Source organism: Malurus melanocephalus, unplaced genomic scaffold (assembly GCF_030028575.1).
Source record: "Malurus melanocephalus ecotype Western Australia unplaced genomic scaffold, MMel_1.1 scaffold_362, whole genome shotgun sequence".
Classification (NCBI taxonomy): domain Eukaryota; kingdom Metazoa; phylum Chordata; class Aves; order Passeriformes; family Maluridae; genus Malurus; species Malurus melanocephalus.
In genome coordinates this window covers 373,987-390,500 of record NW_026623594.1, presented here as the reverse complement: position 1 = coordinate 390,500, position 16,514 = coordinate 373,987, and the positions used below count along the sequence as shown (strand labels likewise).

Sequence of the window (16,514 nt, the reverse complement as noted above, 5' to 3'; positions counted from 1 at the left end):
AAAAAAAAAGGATATTTTAAGCCAAAACTACCCAATCCCCATTACAAATGGGGAGGGGTGGGGAACAGATTATTTCCTCCTAACACAGCAACCAGCACGTTTGGGAAGGGTGGACCTTTGCTTCTGGGATACAGCCAATAAAAACCCACATCYCATTGCACTGTGTCTTGTTCAACAGGATCTGCTGTCTAGGCTTGTTTTCTATCCAGTTTTCAAAAGAGCTGGAAGGAAAGTACCTTCTTCTGGGGAGTCCACTCCTCCTTCTTTGGCATAAAGGCAGTGTCCAAGTCATTGGATTCCAAGAGCTTTTTAGTGGGCTTCCTTTGACGCTTGCTTTCGAAGTTTCCTGCAATAAAATTCTTCACATCAGATAAACAGGGGTTTTCTTGTCTTCAATCAGATTAAGGCTATTAAGTAAATATCAGTCAACAGTTCAAAACAATCTATTTAACTCTGTCTGTGGGATCATAAGCTCCTAGGGCAGAGATGCCAATTACCTGCTTCTGTGCAACTTCAATAAAAACAGACCTCAGTCTGCCATGACCTTCCGGCTCACCTCAATATGTAATATAAAAATCCACCCACAGAAGAGAGACTGAACTCACTGCCAGCAGGTAACACATGCTGGCAGTGCAATTCAGATCATAATTTCCCAAACACTTTGATCTCAATAAGCCAGTCCTGCCACTGAAACAGCTCTGCCTCCACTGCCACACCCCTCACACTGGCATCCATGCTGCTGTWGTAAACAGGCTGAAGATCACAATCCTGGTTAAACCTACTTGAGAAAAAACACCCCCAAAAAAAACAGGTGTAACCTGCTCTTATTTCCTACTCAAGCTTTGCACTGGCCCTCGGGAGATAGCAATTTGCTAGGCCTGGGCTAATTCACACTAATTGTGGGAACAGTATAAACTTAGAACCAGGAAATGCTGATGCTGAGTGCAGACGCTTCACAGACTCAGCCTGTTACCCATCCCACCCCATTCATCCATTGRCTTCGACAGCCTCAGCTGTGCCCTTTGACACCTCTGTAGGCACAGCTCATCCATCACATTCCTAACCCCCAAGACAAGCATCTGCCCACTCCGTGTGCTTCAGCAAGAGGTGAGGGGAAGGAGCTACACAACCTCTGCACACTGAGTGCTTGCTCCCACTGCTGCAGCCTGTACKGTTCTCCTACATCTCTCAATCTTGGGTTCAAATTCTCAATTTCTCCTCCTTTAATCCTCTCCAGCTTTCCACTTCCTTATGACATCCACAAGTCTCCACAGGCAATCCCTCTTCCCTCACACGCGACAGGTTAACTGACCTCCCAGCGACCATAACTCTGCCTGCTCAGTTTATTTTTTTTAACCACAAGCCCTTTAGGAAGGGAAGAGTGCTCCCWCCAAGCTAGCACAGCCAGAACACCAGAGCTTTAACCCTGGATATGTCTTTAGATGCCATCAGAGAAGGAACATACTGAAAAGAAACCCTGAGACTGACACTGCTGGAAAGGGAAAAAGCCCCTCATCAGATCACACTCTTTCTACACTGTGCCATACTGAAAGCAAAGGTCCTGGCTTGCTGTTCACACAATTCTCCAAAAATTTCTACAGATCACTCCATGAGCAATGCAGTTTAGACTTTGTGCATCACCCTCAGCAYAGCAATGTTCATCCAGAGGGGTTTAACAGCAGCAAGGGATTGTCAAGCTGAAGGAATGCTACAGTTTGAAAGCACAGACAGCAAGGACTCAGCGAAGGAGTTGTGGCCTTCTTTATTTGGACAAAGGGGCATTCTGTGCCAGGACTTAGAGGGGACCACCACACTCTGCAGAAAGCCAACAGGTCACTGGACACCCTTGCACCTGTCCTCCCTCCCTTCTCAACACCAGTAACTGTCAGTGAGTGAAGGAAAGAACAAACCAACAGCCACTTACCTTTTTACACTTTCACTTACAAAAGCAGCATCACACAACCTGCCACTCACCTGATTTCAGGAATCCCTCTTCTGCATCTGGAGAAGCAGAAACTTCAGAAACATCCGAGGAAGACAGCACCACCTCTGGAATATCTGAAGRTCCTCCTGGTACTTGATTAGGGGGATCAGTGGAGCGGGATCCTAGTTCTGAGAAGGAACACTCTGCTTCAAGGACAGGAGGAGACTCTTTGGTTGAAGATGGAGTTGAAACCAAAGAACTTGGCCCCCGCTGGGTATCTCTGTCAGGACTGCGTTGTGCAGGAAGGCCTCCTTCAAATTCAGACCTCGCCACAGAATTCACCTGGCATGGTGAAATATGTTGGTGAAAACATTCATCCTGCATGGCACTGCACACAGCAAGAACACTCAGCAATGAAGAACACAAACATAACACAGACCAGAGCCCCACAGTAATAACCACGAAGAGCATGCTGGCCTTCACCCACCTTTTGTGATTGCTCCTGGCCCTTCTTTGATTTTTTCTTGGGTGCAAACAAGTGRTCATATTCTTCTGCATATTCCAGAAGCCGTTTACTCGGCTTTCTAAGGCGCTTCCTCTCTGAATGTGCTAAGAAAAAGGAAAGCAGCTTCAAGACTATGTTTCTGAGATGATCACAAGACAAAACTGTCCTCATCATCTGTGGATAATAGCTGTTCCTGCCTTCTTTTCCAGAGGTTCCATGTGGGAAGAGCTGACAATTCTTTCTCTTTTGAGACAGCCTTAGAATTTCTGAGTTTCCTATTTTCAAAAATCCCAACTTAGCAGGGGGCATTTTTAAGGACTTCAAGCAGTTCAGGTAAGAAATCAAAACACATTAGATGGAGAGGCTCCTGAAATTTCACCCAAAATGTCTCTACAAGTTACATCTAACCTTCCTGCAGTACTGTTAACAGAACCAAAGGCCATTAGCAATTCATGACTCTTTTGCTGTTTACCCAAACTCTTTTGGTTTTAGTGCAGGGGCACAGGAAAAACACTGCTTTCCTGTAACACAGTTCAGTCACTAGTTTCACTGAAAATGTAAGCCTAATTCCTTCCCTTCCCCTCCTCCCTGGCATTTTTTTATATAGTACAAATTCCCCATCTGCTACTGTGAGCCCATTTATTGTTTTGTTTGTTCCACAATGGGATCAGGGAGCCACAGACTGCGATACTTCTTGTGTTTGCACAACATGGTACCATTGCAAGGTAGAAGGTGTTTCCTCACCACAACCCTAACCACCCATGCTACACCACACCTCACACCTCAACCATGGCAAACTGAACCCTGACTCTATGCCATCGCTTCCCAGCAAGGTGATGAACATTTATCTCTTTTTTTTTTTTTATTTCCCAGAATACCTCTGACTATTTCTCCTATTTAGCTTTCAAAATCATTAAATAATACTGCCCAAAGATTTCCCCTAGTCATGAAAATAACTGCGGTCTCCTGAAAGTTTTGGTACACACAGTAAGTATTCTCTTTGTTTCATTTCATCTGTAGGAGGTGGATTTTTCTTCTTTAAAACGGAAGCATTTTATAACAAAGCACTCCAAGGCAACGCTTCAGAACAGGGATGTTGGACAAGACTGCTACATTTTACTGTGGCTTTGTGGTTAAACAAGCATGAGAATGTCAAAGTTGGCCAAAAGAGAAGAAAGAAACAACTTTCTTGAACACAGCTGAAAATAGCTATAAACACTCTGCACAGGTGTCTGAGTGAAATACACATTTCAGCACATAACCAGTTATGGGATCAGTATCCTCACCAGGCAACTATTTAGAGTCCCAARGCCATGCAGCAGAGTACACAGCACTGTGCCAGAAGGGCTGACTTTACTGCTTTTTGTTCCAAAAGGGAATCCTGTACAAGAATCCCAATGCAGTCTGACTGGCAATGGCAAATCACATACCCAATGAAACTATGATTTATAAAATTGGTTTACATCAGCCAATTCAACCAATCTTCACTTTTGCCTTATTTGCTCTAAATCACTGTACAAGGTCTGTAGCAAAATTATGCCCAATGCTGCCATTTAACTATGATGAATACTTTATGTGGTTTGAGCTTAGTGGAAATGGCACAATTGTGACTGCAATCTGTTGTGATTTCTTACACTGAAACTCTGCCTGCTGTGGGCAAGGATGGGTCACATCTTCTCAAAGCGCTGCAGTCAGTCCAGCTTCTCTACTTTCTAGGTCTCTCCCAACATAAAGGAATGGTCTTTGCACAGCATTACAGGTTTACTGAGTCCCACCTGCACTGGGGGTGTTACAGCAGCCCAGACAACAGTGCCAGTGCCTCCCCATGGCACATCTGTACAAAAAGAGGGGTGTGCACAGAGCTCATGTGCTATTTAGGGCAGGGGAATTAGTTTACACTGCAGCTGCTGATCTGGCACTTTTGCAAGCAAACCAGGCCCCGACTGCTTCTGCTGCATCCCTGTGTGCAGCACCAGGACTRTGTACACTCCTCTCCACTAACATCACCTCTACCAGAGCCTGCTGCCTTTTTCTGCCACTACCCTCCTAACTTAACTGCCTCTCAGCACCTCTTCTTCTCTAACTCTGCCTGCAGACTTTTACCTTTACCTCACACAGCATTATTGCAGGGATGCTTCAACTGAAAAACAACCATGAAGCTGTAGGAACCTGTCTGGATTTCAGTATGAAGGAGGAACCCACAGCACAGTCCAGAATGTGCATCCTCTTACCTGCTCTATAGAGACTACAGTCCTCAAAAACACACAGACACAGCCAGAGGAGACAGTGAATGATTAAATTGGTCACGACTTAAAACCAGAACTTCTGCCCTATGTGTTACACCCTACAGGCTTGTTTTCTGCACCTGCTGCAACTTGCCTTGGGCAGGTCCYACAACCACCAAACCAGGAGCTGCCTTTGCCACAATTGAAGCAGAGGTGCTGGCAGCCTTCAGCAACCACAAAAGGCAAAATATATACATCAAAATGTGCACTGARGGAACACAGAATGCACACAGGCTTAAAATTCTAATGAGTTACATTGTTTTATGGTAATGTCATTGGATGAGAGCATTTTAGTTTGGTGAAACCTAAGCAAAAACTTAATTTTATTGTTTTTATTAAAGTGTGCTTCCCCAGATTCCGTGCAGAAGCCTGAGGATGGTACATGTTGAATATGGCTCTGTTGGCCCTATTCCTTCCCCTTTTCTTTCTTCCTTTAACCAAATGTCCCCACCTCTGTGGGAGAGGCAAGGCTGTCTGACTTTATGGTCCTCAGAAGCCTCCCCCTTCCTCGGCCATTTCCCTTTCAGTGCTGCTGCCTGACTTCTGTGTGCCATATTCCAGACCCACCTCCAGCCCAGCCACACTGCCAGCTTCCCTCTCTTCTGTTCTTTCTTTTGCCCATCAGGCAGCCACACCAGAACTGTAATTTAGGAAATCTGTAGGGCTTCACAATTCATTACAAGCAGCTCATAAAATTCCATACTAACACCCAAAAAACTCCCAACACATCACCTTGAGGAAATCCTACAGAACCAAAGTCAAACTGTCAAACAGCACTACAAAAGATAAAAACCAGAGAAGCCATCAAGGCTCGGCTTCCCATAACTTTCTAGCATTAATCTGTCCCACTAACACCAAGCTTGTGGCTCTAAGGAACACATTATGAAGGTGCAAGTTTAAAAAAAAAAATCCCAGGCTCAGAAGGATTCTCATTTTACCTTTCACTGTGGAAGGACTAATGATTTTTAAYATATGCAAAATTTTCTGACCAATAACCTGAGCACAAGCTCATACTGTGCCTCCTTTGTTCTCCATGCTTACAGAGAACTCAAACCAAGGTCCCACATGTTCTTCTGCTCAGACGTAGACATCTTCACATTGTCAAACAGCCACAAGTTCTGTAACTCATCCTTTAAATGAAAAAGTGTAAAATGTATACAAATACACACTCTGGCGCAAGTCCAGCTCCCTTACCTTGTGCAGAGAATTCAGACTGGGGAGCAAAGTTGCCAAGCTCTGTTTCTGAGTCCATCACACTGGTGTTTGGCTTACCACATACATTCAAACGTTTATCAACTAAGTCTACACGATTCTCAAAGTCCTGAACTGCCAGGTCTCCCTCAAGCACCTGTGAATGAGGGGAATGCCTACGTCCCAAGCACTCATTTCCCTTCAGTGAAAAGCCACGAGAATTCAGGCCAAAGGCACTCTCCAAGTTTCCTTGTTCCCTAGATCTACTGATGTGCTTATTAGATCTAGCACTGCTTTGGTTAAAACGCTGCCATCGCTTTTTGGGTGCTACGTGATTTRTATCATTAGACTCATCACCAAGAGAGCTCTCACTATTTGCCTCTGAATCAAAGTCTGGACTCTCCCCATTTKCAGCAGAATTGCAGCTCTCTCTATTTCTACCAGCTTCAGGTCTCCTTCCAATACGACCTAAATTGTCATCAGATAAACAAGCAGAGTCTTCATCAGTTGAATGCTCTGTTAAATCAATAGACTCTTTCCTCTCAGTATCTTCTGCCTCATTCCCTAGAGGACTGGTAACTGAACCATGCACACGGAATGCATGTTCTCCTGAATCTCTGGACAACCGACTTAGCAACTTACTTGGCCCTCCTGGTTTTAAGTCCTTTCTGTTTGAAACTGTTTTATCTCCAAGCTTTGATGACTGCTTAGATTTTGAACAGTTGCGTTTGGACATGCAATTTGTGCCATTTGTCCCAGAAACAGCAGCACTCGCAGGCTCCCTTTTACCAGTACCAATCCCTGTCAACTTGGTTGGAGGATTGCGTGAAAATGAGGAGTTGCTTAKAGCGGAGTTTGGAGTTACTGTTTCCTGGACACAATCTCCATTTTTTTCTATTTTATATGGGGGACCTACAATAGAAAAAGACTTGAGACCACTCGCAGAATTGCTTCCAGAACCATCGCCTGCGCTGGTATTTCGAAATGGGACTATATTTTGACCAGTCATCAGTTGTTGCTCTTTTGTCTTACTGTCATGCATATCCTTCAACATCATTAACAAGGTGCTGAATTTGTAATCTGGTTCAATAGGCAAACGACCRTGACCAGAGGCAGAAGAGAAAAGTAAAGGTACTGTGGCCTTTGGAGTGCCAGAGTCACTGGCATCCTCATTCATGGACCGATAAGACAGTTCCTTCAGCTCTGACAGAACGTGCTTCACCACAGCCGTTTCGATTTCAGCAGAATCCCTGGGTTTCTCGTGCATGTTGTTTAACAGTTTCTGACCATCAACTTTTCCACTTCTCKGAAGAGAATCTCTCTGAAGGCCAGAGAAACCTTTGGTATCTGAAGAGCAGCGATTCACACCACCCTCCTCTTCTGCAAGAGAAGGCTCCAACCCAGCAACCTTTTCTTTATGTTTGCATTTTATACTCCTGATTCGGGGTAATTTCACGCTTTTCGGTTTCAAGATTGATTGATTTGTAACAGCAGGCCAGGAGCTGTCCTTGGAAACAYTTTGGGGTGTAGTGTGCTTGTTTGCTAGGGAAAGATTGTCATTTCTCACAKCCGAAGAGCACTCAAGAGGTGTCAATGACATCTCAGCATCAGAGAAACCTACTTCAAGCTCCCCATCCRCAAATTCAGCATCAAGTCTGTTGGTTACTGAACCTCCCAGAGGTTGGCCATCTCTGTAGGACTTCTTCCTGGCCCTTCTGCTGCTCTTCTGAGAAAGACACATGGAAAGTTTAATGTTTCCACTTGATGTCATAGGAAATTCCTTCTCCACTTTATCTGAAGAATCACTAACTTCAAGAGCACTAGARGCTCTCTCTGAACTTTGGTCCATGGTATCTGCATCACTATTCCCGCCATCAGAGAGGGAAGAGGATGAATCTGATTCAGTTTGTTTTTTCTCAACACCAGCATCRGATGGAGAATAGTGTATTTGTAACTTGGAACTGCACAAAATGCCCAGGGAGCTCTTCTCTCTGTTGGAAAACAAATCTCCTTGGAGGGTGTTTTTCAGAGCATCACTTTTACGATTCTCATAGTCTGGTTTCAAAGGTGTCTTTTCAAAACGTCTTTCTCCAAAGGAGGAAAGCAAATGGTTTTCCCTGGTGCTACTGGATGCTGTCAGGCTGTTGGCAATCCGGCGAAGCTCGTGAGACGCATGTTTCTCTGGTAGGTCCCCAACAATTGTGTTTCTAACCATGCTCTCTGGCGTTTTGTCTTTGATTTCTCCCCTAGATGCTTCCTCTYTTGTGTCACTCTTTTTTACTTTAGTCCTTTTTCTGCTTTCAGAGGTTTTTTTCACATGTGGCTTGATGTGCAATTTTCCTTTTTCACTGGCCGCGTGTCTGGAGTCAAAGGCCAAGGATTTAAAGCAGCCGTTCAGCTGTGTATCCCTTTCTGCTCCAGGGCCGTTGGTGTAATATTCCAACTGCACGCCCTTCTCGCTGCCYGGCTCGCTGGAGTTCTGGCTGCACTTCTGATCCTCTGGCCCCCSGAGAAGAATGTCTTCTGCCTGTCCAACACTGACTTTCCATTTAGCCATAAATCTTTGAGGAACCTTAAAAGTTGGAGACAAAAAAGAGAAAGAGAAAATCTGAGTAGGTAACCAACAGATAAAATCGAGGAGCACAAGGCACAGAAGATTGTGACATTCCTGCATTTCGCATCTTTAAGACAATCACATGGATTCCCTGAGACTGTGTCTGGCAGACACAGGAAGCAGTACTCTTGGGTAAGCACCCTGCATTCCTGCYGAGCCCTGGGCATTCCCAGAACAGTAAAAAGGACCCTGCAAGTAGAGGTCTATGAGGARCCAAACCATCCTGAGGCATCCCAAYACATCCTGAACACAACAGCCTGTAAAGGTCAATGCATATGGTATGGATCCCTGGCACAGAAATGCAAAGCAACTGCCAACAAGCCTCTCAAGGTAAATGCAGCATTGTTTTCCTCAAAATATCTGAGCAGACCTGTTTGCTGTGCTCATTGTCAATTCTTCCTGCATCCCTTGAATTCAGAGCATGATCTGCCCTTTGTATCAACTCACCTTGGGACAAACATGAGATCCACASACAACTAAGATGTGCTCTATCAAGTTCACAATGTACATTCCTGAGAAGCCTCACAGTTTAACTCAGAACCTTTGGAAAAACTGGAAAGCTCTATGCATACTTAACAGGAACCTCTGCTAATACTCAAAATCAACAAGAAACTTGTTTCTTATCTGCATGCGTAGTTTTTGGCTGCACAACAGCAAATCAAAGGCTTCACAACTCCTCCTAAAATCTAAGCAAATTCCAAGGCAGGAGGAACAACTCAWGTTGCAGATGCTTTTCTTTTAAAGAAAAACCCAAACCAACAAAGTCTCAGCAGACTCAAGAAGTTTTATGAAGCATGATAGCAATCCAGACAAATACTCTCACTTTGCATCAATTCTGGCTTCCAAGGGTGCAAACTTGGGACATTTATGTGAGCAACAAACATTTGATTCTCTCTACTGCAGGCATGCTGGCACTCCATTTACATTTAAAATGAGGTTCCAGCCACACAACACTTCTAGGACAAGAGAAGTTACTCAGGAGCATGTCACTAGTTGTTGGAGGGCTGGGACCATGAGAGGAGAAGTCCTTAAAGAAGATGCTGAACATGCTCTTGGAAAAGGAAAACCAAATGAGGCCATTGCCCCCAGGGACTCACATCTACAAAAGCACATTCAATCTGATGGTTCTGCACTAACAGCTTATAAAGCTCTAGAGTAAGAGAAAAAGAAAAGCCAGATACCATTGCCTAGTGTAACTATTTGCTCTCTTACAGYAACAGAGCAGCCTCTGTAGTGCTTCACTTCAGCAATTCTAACGAGTTCATTTCTGCAGTCACCTTCCTAAAGACATAGACCAGACCCCTGTGTCACATTACAWTAACTGGCTACAACTGCTCAGGGCTGTTATGTTTGGAAACGGAGATGGTGCGATGAGCCACAAAACTCATTCCCACAGGCTCACTGACAAAGCATTTTCCAAGTCAAATTATAAGTCCTAACAGGTTTCTATAAAGAGAATTACTGCTTTCTCTCAGCCAGTGATCTAGTGAAGCGTGCAACTCCACCTCTGACTCAGATCAGCCAAAGGAGGCTGCAAGAGAGCACAGAAGTTTTTTAGCAGTGCTGCAATCCACAYCAGGAGAGGGCTGTGCCTCTGAACAGATCCCACACCAACAGAGCCCCGATTCCTCTGCTTCCCAGAGCTGCCCAGGGCAATAGAAGCAGCAGACCACACCCCAGGAGAGAAGAGAGCCTGGAAACTCCTGGCAGTTTATAAACTATGCTGCTGTAAGGACSCAAAGAATCCCTTCTCTGGCTGCCTTGCTGCAGTCAGTCTCACAGAAGCTGTCAAAAGTACAATTCCAGGCATAAAGGAGTATTTTGTACTGTGCAGATACAAAGAAATAAAAACATTACAGAAAACAGATCTTTCACCTTCTGTTTGTAGCCTTTTTCCTTTTGCTTTCCTCTTTTCCGGAGAACAGGCAGCTCTTCAAACTGATGTCTCCCTTCAAAGAGGACAATAGCTTTCCCAGCAACCCAGGTTTTCTCTGAAGGTTCTCCTAAGGCATCCACATAGTACTCTCGGTATGGTCTCCCACTGGAAACTATTTTGAGAAATTTAACAGAATTAACCCTTTGTATGTAACACAATAAAGACATAAAAGGAGACACAGAAAGCAGTAACAATTTGACAGGTAATTTTCAACTACATGTTGCTTGACAACATTCCTACATAAATGMCAGTTCTGGGGATTTCTACTCAGAACTAAAGGAGATTTGATTGCTGCTGYCTATATTCTACATTGCTACTCTCTGTTTTTAAGATGTTTGGGCTTTTTTTCTCACAAACAACTGATTAACAGGCCTGTGATTGGTCATCTTCCTAGAGCACAGATTGTTTCCAAAAAAAAAAGGGCAAATATACCTAAATATTTTTATCTTGAGAGACACAACATACCAGGCAGAACATTTCTTTTCTGCTACTCCCTGATTAATGATTAAACAGTCCAGRGCCCTTGACCGTTGGGAAAACACAACGGTACTGGCAACACCCAGAACTGACATCCTTCTGGACAGGATTTACTCACAYAGGTAGAGCCTCCCCCATCACAATATATCCCATTTTGTTCAATGTTTTAATACCAAACAAACTCTTATTTAGGACACAAAACATTAACAGCAGCATTTAAGCAGACATATGCACGCACATCGAAAAGATTAGGTGCAACATGACACAATATTAATTGCACTTTAGGCACAGAGGTGCAGACCAAGAGAAGAAACTCAGTCATAAGGCCACATTCAAAGATTCTTTAAAGGTACTTTCTGTGCAAGAATGTTGAACATACATGGTACAAATAAGAACTGAATCAGTACTGGGTGTGCTGGTGAAAAAGGACAGGTCACAAGCATTAGAACAGAGCAAACAAGACTTGAAAACAAGGGATATAAACTTCTCCCTGCAGTTTGCTGCAATGTATTAATCTTCTCCTGTAAACACCTTCACCCTCTGAACAGGCAGATTACACTTCCAGCCCATTTGGTTTGTGCTGGCTCTTCCAGAGGTGCCAGCACAGTGTGGCAGCCTGGTCTTAAGTGATGCTGAAATTGAGATTCTAACCAAGACTAAGAAGACGATGACAATGACCAGAACAACATCAAACTAAGGGTGAAGACAACAGGCTTCATCCACCCCATTCACAGTTCTGGGACTCAAGCCACTGAGCCTATACCTTCTAGTTGCAGAAATCTTCCAAGTCAAAAACTTGCTGAGAAAAGGCAAACTGCCTTAAASTAAACACCATTCCTCAAATCCAAGAGAAGAGGTGTCAGCACAAGTGATGAGGTTGAAGCGACCTGCCTTATTTCGAAGGGCTTGTTCCCTTGGCAACAGGACAGCCAAGGCAGGAGGACTGTGCTTCCTACAGTGCACACAGAGCCTGGCACCTCCTCCTGCCCAAAAGTGCCAGAGTTCATATCCACCTGCTTTGCTACCTTGGCAYTGGGAAGGGGAGACAAGCAGGTTACATTCAGTCACAACTGGAAAATACGGTTTTCCCCTGAGCTCCATTGGTTTGAGCACAGATAAAACAATGATGGAAGAGTCCATCATGTGGCCAGAGATCAGGCCTTCCTGGAATTTGCTAACAGAACATTTCCTCTCTGCAGAATTCCTTCATTAGAAATCCTCATGCACAGGCTGAGAGGGGAATACTGGACAGTTATATACATTAAATCCTGCCCAAAACTTCATGAGGAGGAATGTGGGGGGAAAGTATCTTCTGGAAACACCTATGACAGGAATTTGAGAGCTGGAAAGAGACTATTTAAAACAGCATATTCAGTATTCTCTAGAATCAGGATAAATGCTTCCCAAAGGAGGATGGGGGAGGTGAAGAAAGAAGACTTCAGCAACCAGGCTTGGAGCTGATGTGAGCACCATGTAGGAAAAGCTATTTCATGTCTCTAGAGAAACAGCAGTGGCTCTGTTGATGGTCAGAGCTGACAGTCAGTCAAAAAGAACTCCACTCCTACCCAGCACTTGTCCTTAAGCTGGCAAGGGCCACAAAACCTGGAGAGAAATACAGTAGTGAGTGCCAAAGTCACCAGTCTAGAGCTGTCAGTGGCAGAGGSAACCAGTTCAAGGGGTTTCCAGTTGCCCATAAAACTAAAAGAACCAGAAGGGGAAAACAGGAACAAATAAGCCTTTCTGTTTGCAACAGTCTCCCCGTGGCATCTGGCATGATCCTAAAAGCAAACAATTCATCACTTCCCTTCTRTTCTCTCCATCACTCACCTGCCTCTGTCTTGAGCTTGTAAGACACTTTCTCCCTCCTTGGTTCTCTCCTGTGGTCAAACACACACTCTGTCCTATTTCCCCCATCTCTCCTCCTCATACTCAGCTTGCTCACACTCTACACTAAACGTTCACATATGTGGCTCCATCTCTCGTGTTTTTCCAGAATTTCCCTGTCAACAGCATCTTGCTTTCTTGTGCCAAACAAGAYCAAAAATTTCACTTCCATGCATACATTCCCATCACACCTTCAGACAATCAGCAACTACACTGCACTATCCCAACACTCCACTTCTCAGCCTCTCCAGCCTCAAGTTCTCCAAGAATAATTCTGGTCCTCACATACTCCARTCTTCCCAGCTCTTGATTCCTCACCTGTTGCACCTCTCTGACCTACCTCCTTTTTCTCTTTATCACTTTTTTGAGAGGCTGGTATTTCTTCTGCACTGCCCTGAGCTTAGCCCAACCATTCATCACCCTACACTCTGTGAAGAAAAGCCTAAATGTCCAACAGCTACCAGTGCCACTTCAGCACCCCCAGCACCCTTCTCCTCCTGCCACCTCCCTCATTTAGCTCTCATATAGGGATCCAGAACCTGTTTTCCACAGCAGAGTCTATTTCTTTACACCTTTCAAGGGCCAGAGAAGTTTTTAAAATTAATTAAAAACTGCACCATCCTGCCATACACAACACCTTCAGTTTGTGGTCTGAGTAGATACAGTACCTTTCATTTTTGAGTGACAGTCCAGCACTGGGTCATGACAAATTGTGCATGGCCACCATGGGCGTCTGTTGAACTTGGCCCAAACAAGATCCCCAACTTCATACTTCACTGGAGTAGCTTTCTTCTCGTCTCGAATCTTGGGGAAAAACCAGAACACAAGAAATCACTAMAGCTCCAGATGCTTTTGAAGAGATTTGCTTCACCCCCTGTGTGCAGATTACATAGGACAGCAGAGACATTTACATTAAAAAGCAAGTCCTGAYTTTACTTAGTGGCTCCTACACCTTSAAAGAACACAATGGTTCTCCCATTCTTCTGAAAGAACAAAACAACAAAGAGGATTTGAGAAGGTTTTWGTTATTTTTTTAGTAAGTAATGTGACCCCTGGTAAATGACTACACTCAAACTTCACACATTTGAACACGTAAATGTTTCGAGTGACTACTAGATCCCATTATTTCACAGACACCAATTTGTTCATTTCAAAGTTTGTAACATACAGAAAAAGTAGTAGTAAGAGACTGAAATTTGCCTGACTGAAAGGTGCTAGGAACAGCAAATTAAGTGTTTATCAATTGGAAAAAAAATAAGTTGGTACTACTAGTTAGTAATTTCCCTGCTTCTCATCCATTCTCAGGAAAAAGCTTCACCAGAAAATATTTGAAACCAAAGACAGAGACAATCACCAAAAAATCGTACATACTGATGTTTAGCTTGTAKGAGCAGAACTGGTGTTGTTTTGCCCCAAAACTATGGAGCAGAAAGGGAGCATAACAGCAGTCATTCCCCTCTAGGACACAGACAGACACACTGACCTTGCCCGTCTCCAAAACCCGCTCACGAGTATCATCTCTGCAGTCACCCAAATCCACTCAGCTTCCCAGGGCTGTGCAGCGGCCATGAGAACACCAAAATCTCTCAACACACAAACCCTAAAGCTGTTTAATGCCATTTCTGTGTCACTGCCCAAGAGCTGAGAGCAGATCCTGTGCTGATTGCTAAGCATGCAGCCTCTCTGGCTGGATATGCTCTATCAGCAGGACCTCTGCCAAGGAGAGAGGATCCAGGAGCTTTGGTGTTGTGAATAATTGAGCCAAGATGGGGTACARTAGGTTTTCACAGGATACAAGAGTCTCTGCACCCAGCTGTGAGGTAACCTGCCTGTTTAGCAGCACCCASCAATATGTCCCATGTGTGCTCAGCTTTTTAGGAGCTCCAAGACACACTCTAGGTGTTTCTCCTGCCAATAAGCACAAGCAATATGCTCCTCATTAAAACCATTATGGCACAAACACACACCTTTCTGCTTCACTTCTCCATCCTGCTAACCACCCTGCTCSAGGCACGTCTCTTGCCATACCCAGTGCAACATCCCAGCAACTAAAACACAACAGACCTCTCTAATAAAACGTATACTTCGCTTCTCATTGAGTTTTATGGATCTTCTTCATGTGGTTAAAGAAAACACAAAAGGATAAACTCTGACACGTGAAAAAAAGGCACGTAATGATGTTACAGACTACATTGTTGAAATTCCTCTCACTCACTCATCAAAAGCCACACAATAACTTATTGCTGAGCAGGAGTTCAGGAACAGGAAATGTGAACAGCACCAGGCAGGGGGCTGCTGCCCCTCTCTCTGTCACTGCCTTGCTGGAGCCTCCCTGTCTCCAGCTGGATCTGTGAGCACAGGAACCAGAGGTGCTGCCTTGGCTGCTGYTTTTAAAATGCAGATGCACTTTCAGATGCAAACCCCACCTTTTTTTAATCTGTTTCCAGCTTGTGTTCTTGTAAATGTGAGTTTGGCCGCAAATTTTCTTCACAGATTCCCAGCCTAGGCTTTGAGCGGCACATGTATATTCCAGCTGATTATCTCCGATGCTGTGCATACACATACAATGGAAGTGCATCTTACTGATAACTGTAACCTGAGCAGTGTCACTATACCGAGCAGTAAAACCTCGCTGGAGATTTGCCAGAGCCATTCACATTGATCCACCTGAAGGACATCCACAACCCCTGCCCCGAGGCCAGTCTGCATTTAAATCAACTCTTTGTCAACCTCCAACAGCCCAGCCATCTGAAAAGATGGCTTTCAAGAAACTATTCAGACAATGCCTAAAGCTCTTTCCAAGAAGTCAGCAGCTATTCTCATTCCTGCCCAGTTTCCTCTCTCATTTCCCAGGCATTAGCAATCAGGTGTTGGACTCACCATCACCCACCACAAAGTCCCCACCAGTGGGTCACAGAGGCAGATCAGGAAGCACCATGTCCTAGGGGAGAGCCTTGAGACAGGATGCACTGCAGCAGGTCAGTGTCTTGCATAATTTTCCTTTCTACGCTCCCTAAATCCCATCAACCTGCCAGAGATACCTTTACATTTTTTTCTTTACACAGAAAAAAAAATCTGCTAGGGACTTTCAAAACGTGTAACATTGAAAAAAACAAAAGCAGAGGAGCAAAAGCAGTAGTTGTTCTTTCCAGGTACAGTTAAATCTCTTCTTTTAAACTCTTCTGAATGACAGAAGAGTTATAGCCCCAAAGCATGTATTTTGTATGTCAGAATACAAGAAATTTCAGTCCTATTAAAATTAGCATTTACTATACCAAACTGCTGATATAGCCTGATGGCCAGAAATTCAGCACTGCACTAACAGTGATTTTTCTGTGAGCTAGGGAAAGCCCAAGTTTTTTAAAAAAATAAGCTTCACATATACATCTGATCACAGCACTGTTTGCTTCAGAGCATGGAAATATTCAAGTATTTAAAGAACCGCTGCAGATCGAGTAAGCACCACGTTGCAATTCCAATGGAGATACTTAAACCAGTTAAGAGCCTTGATTAGTGAGGAAGGAAAGGACAGGACCTTCTCCACTGATAAGCAACATCACAGTTTTGTAGTTTGATGTTCTCCTCAAGGCAGTCAGCACTGTCTACTCTGTTATCAACTGTGTGGCATTCATTTGCTGTTCACATGGGACAAGCTACAGCCTAAGCTCCAGATGATCTGCAGCATTTCAGATCCCACT

General features: G+C 44.2%; 1 protein-coding gene across 2 annotated transcripts in view; it reads right to left on the bottom strand.

The window, feature by feature from the left end:
• Positions 1–16,514, bottom strand: part of NSD1 (nuclear receptor binding SET domain protein 1) — a 53,327-nt gene that overhangs the window by 23,963 nt on the left and 12,850 nt on the right. The window contains exons 3-8 of one of the 2 annotated variants that reach the window (XM_057378476.1): positions 13,485–13,620; positions 10,395–10,567; positions 5,909–8,477; positions 2,412–2,533; positions 1,975–2,266; positions 237–346 (exon numbers count right to left, since the gene is read on the bottom strand). In XM_057378476.1, coding sequence (XP_057234459.1) covers positions 237–346; positions 1,975–2,266; positions 2,412–2,533; positions 5,909–8,477; positions 10,395–10,567; positions 13,485–13,620 — 3,402 coding nt within the window. Of the gene's footprint in view, positions 1–236; positions 347–1,974; positions 2,267–2,411; positions 2,534–5,908; positions 8,478–10,394; positions 10,568–13,484; positions 13,621–16,514 lie in introns of those variants that run through there. The other variant, XM_057378477.1, reaches the window with a different exon arrangement.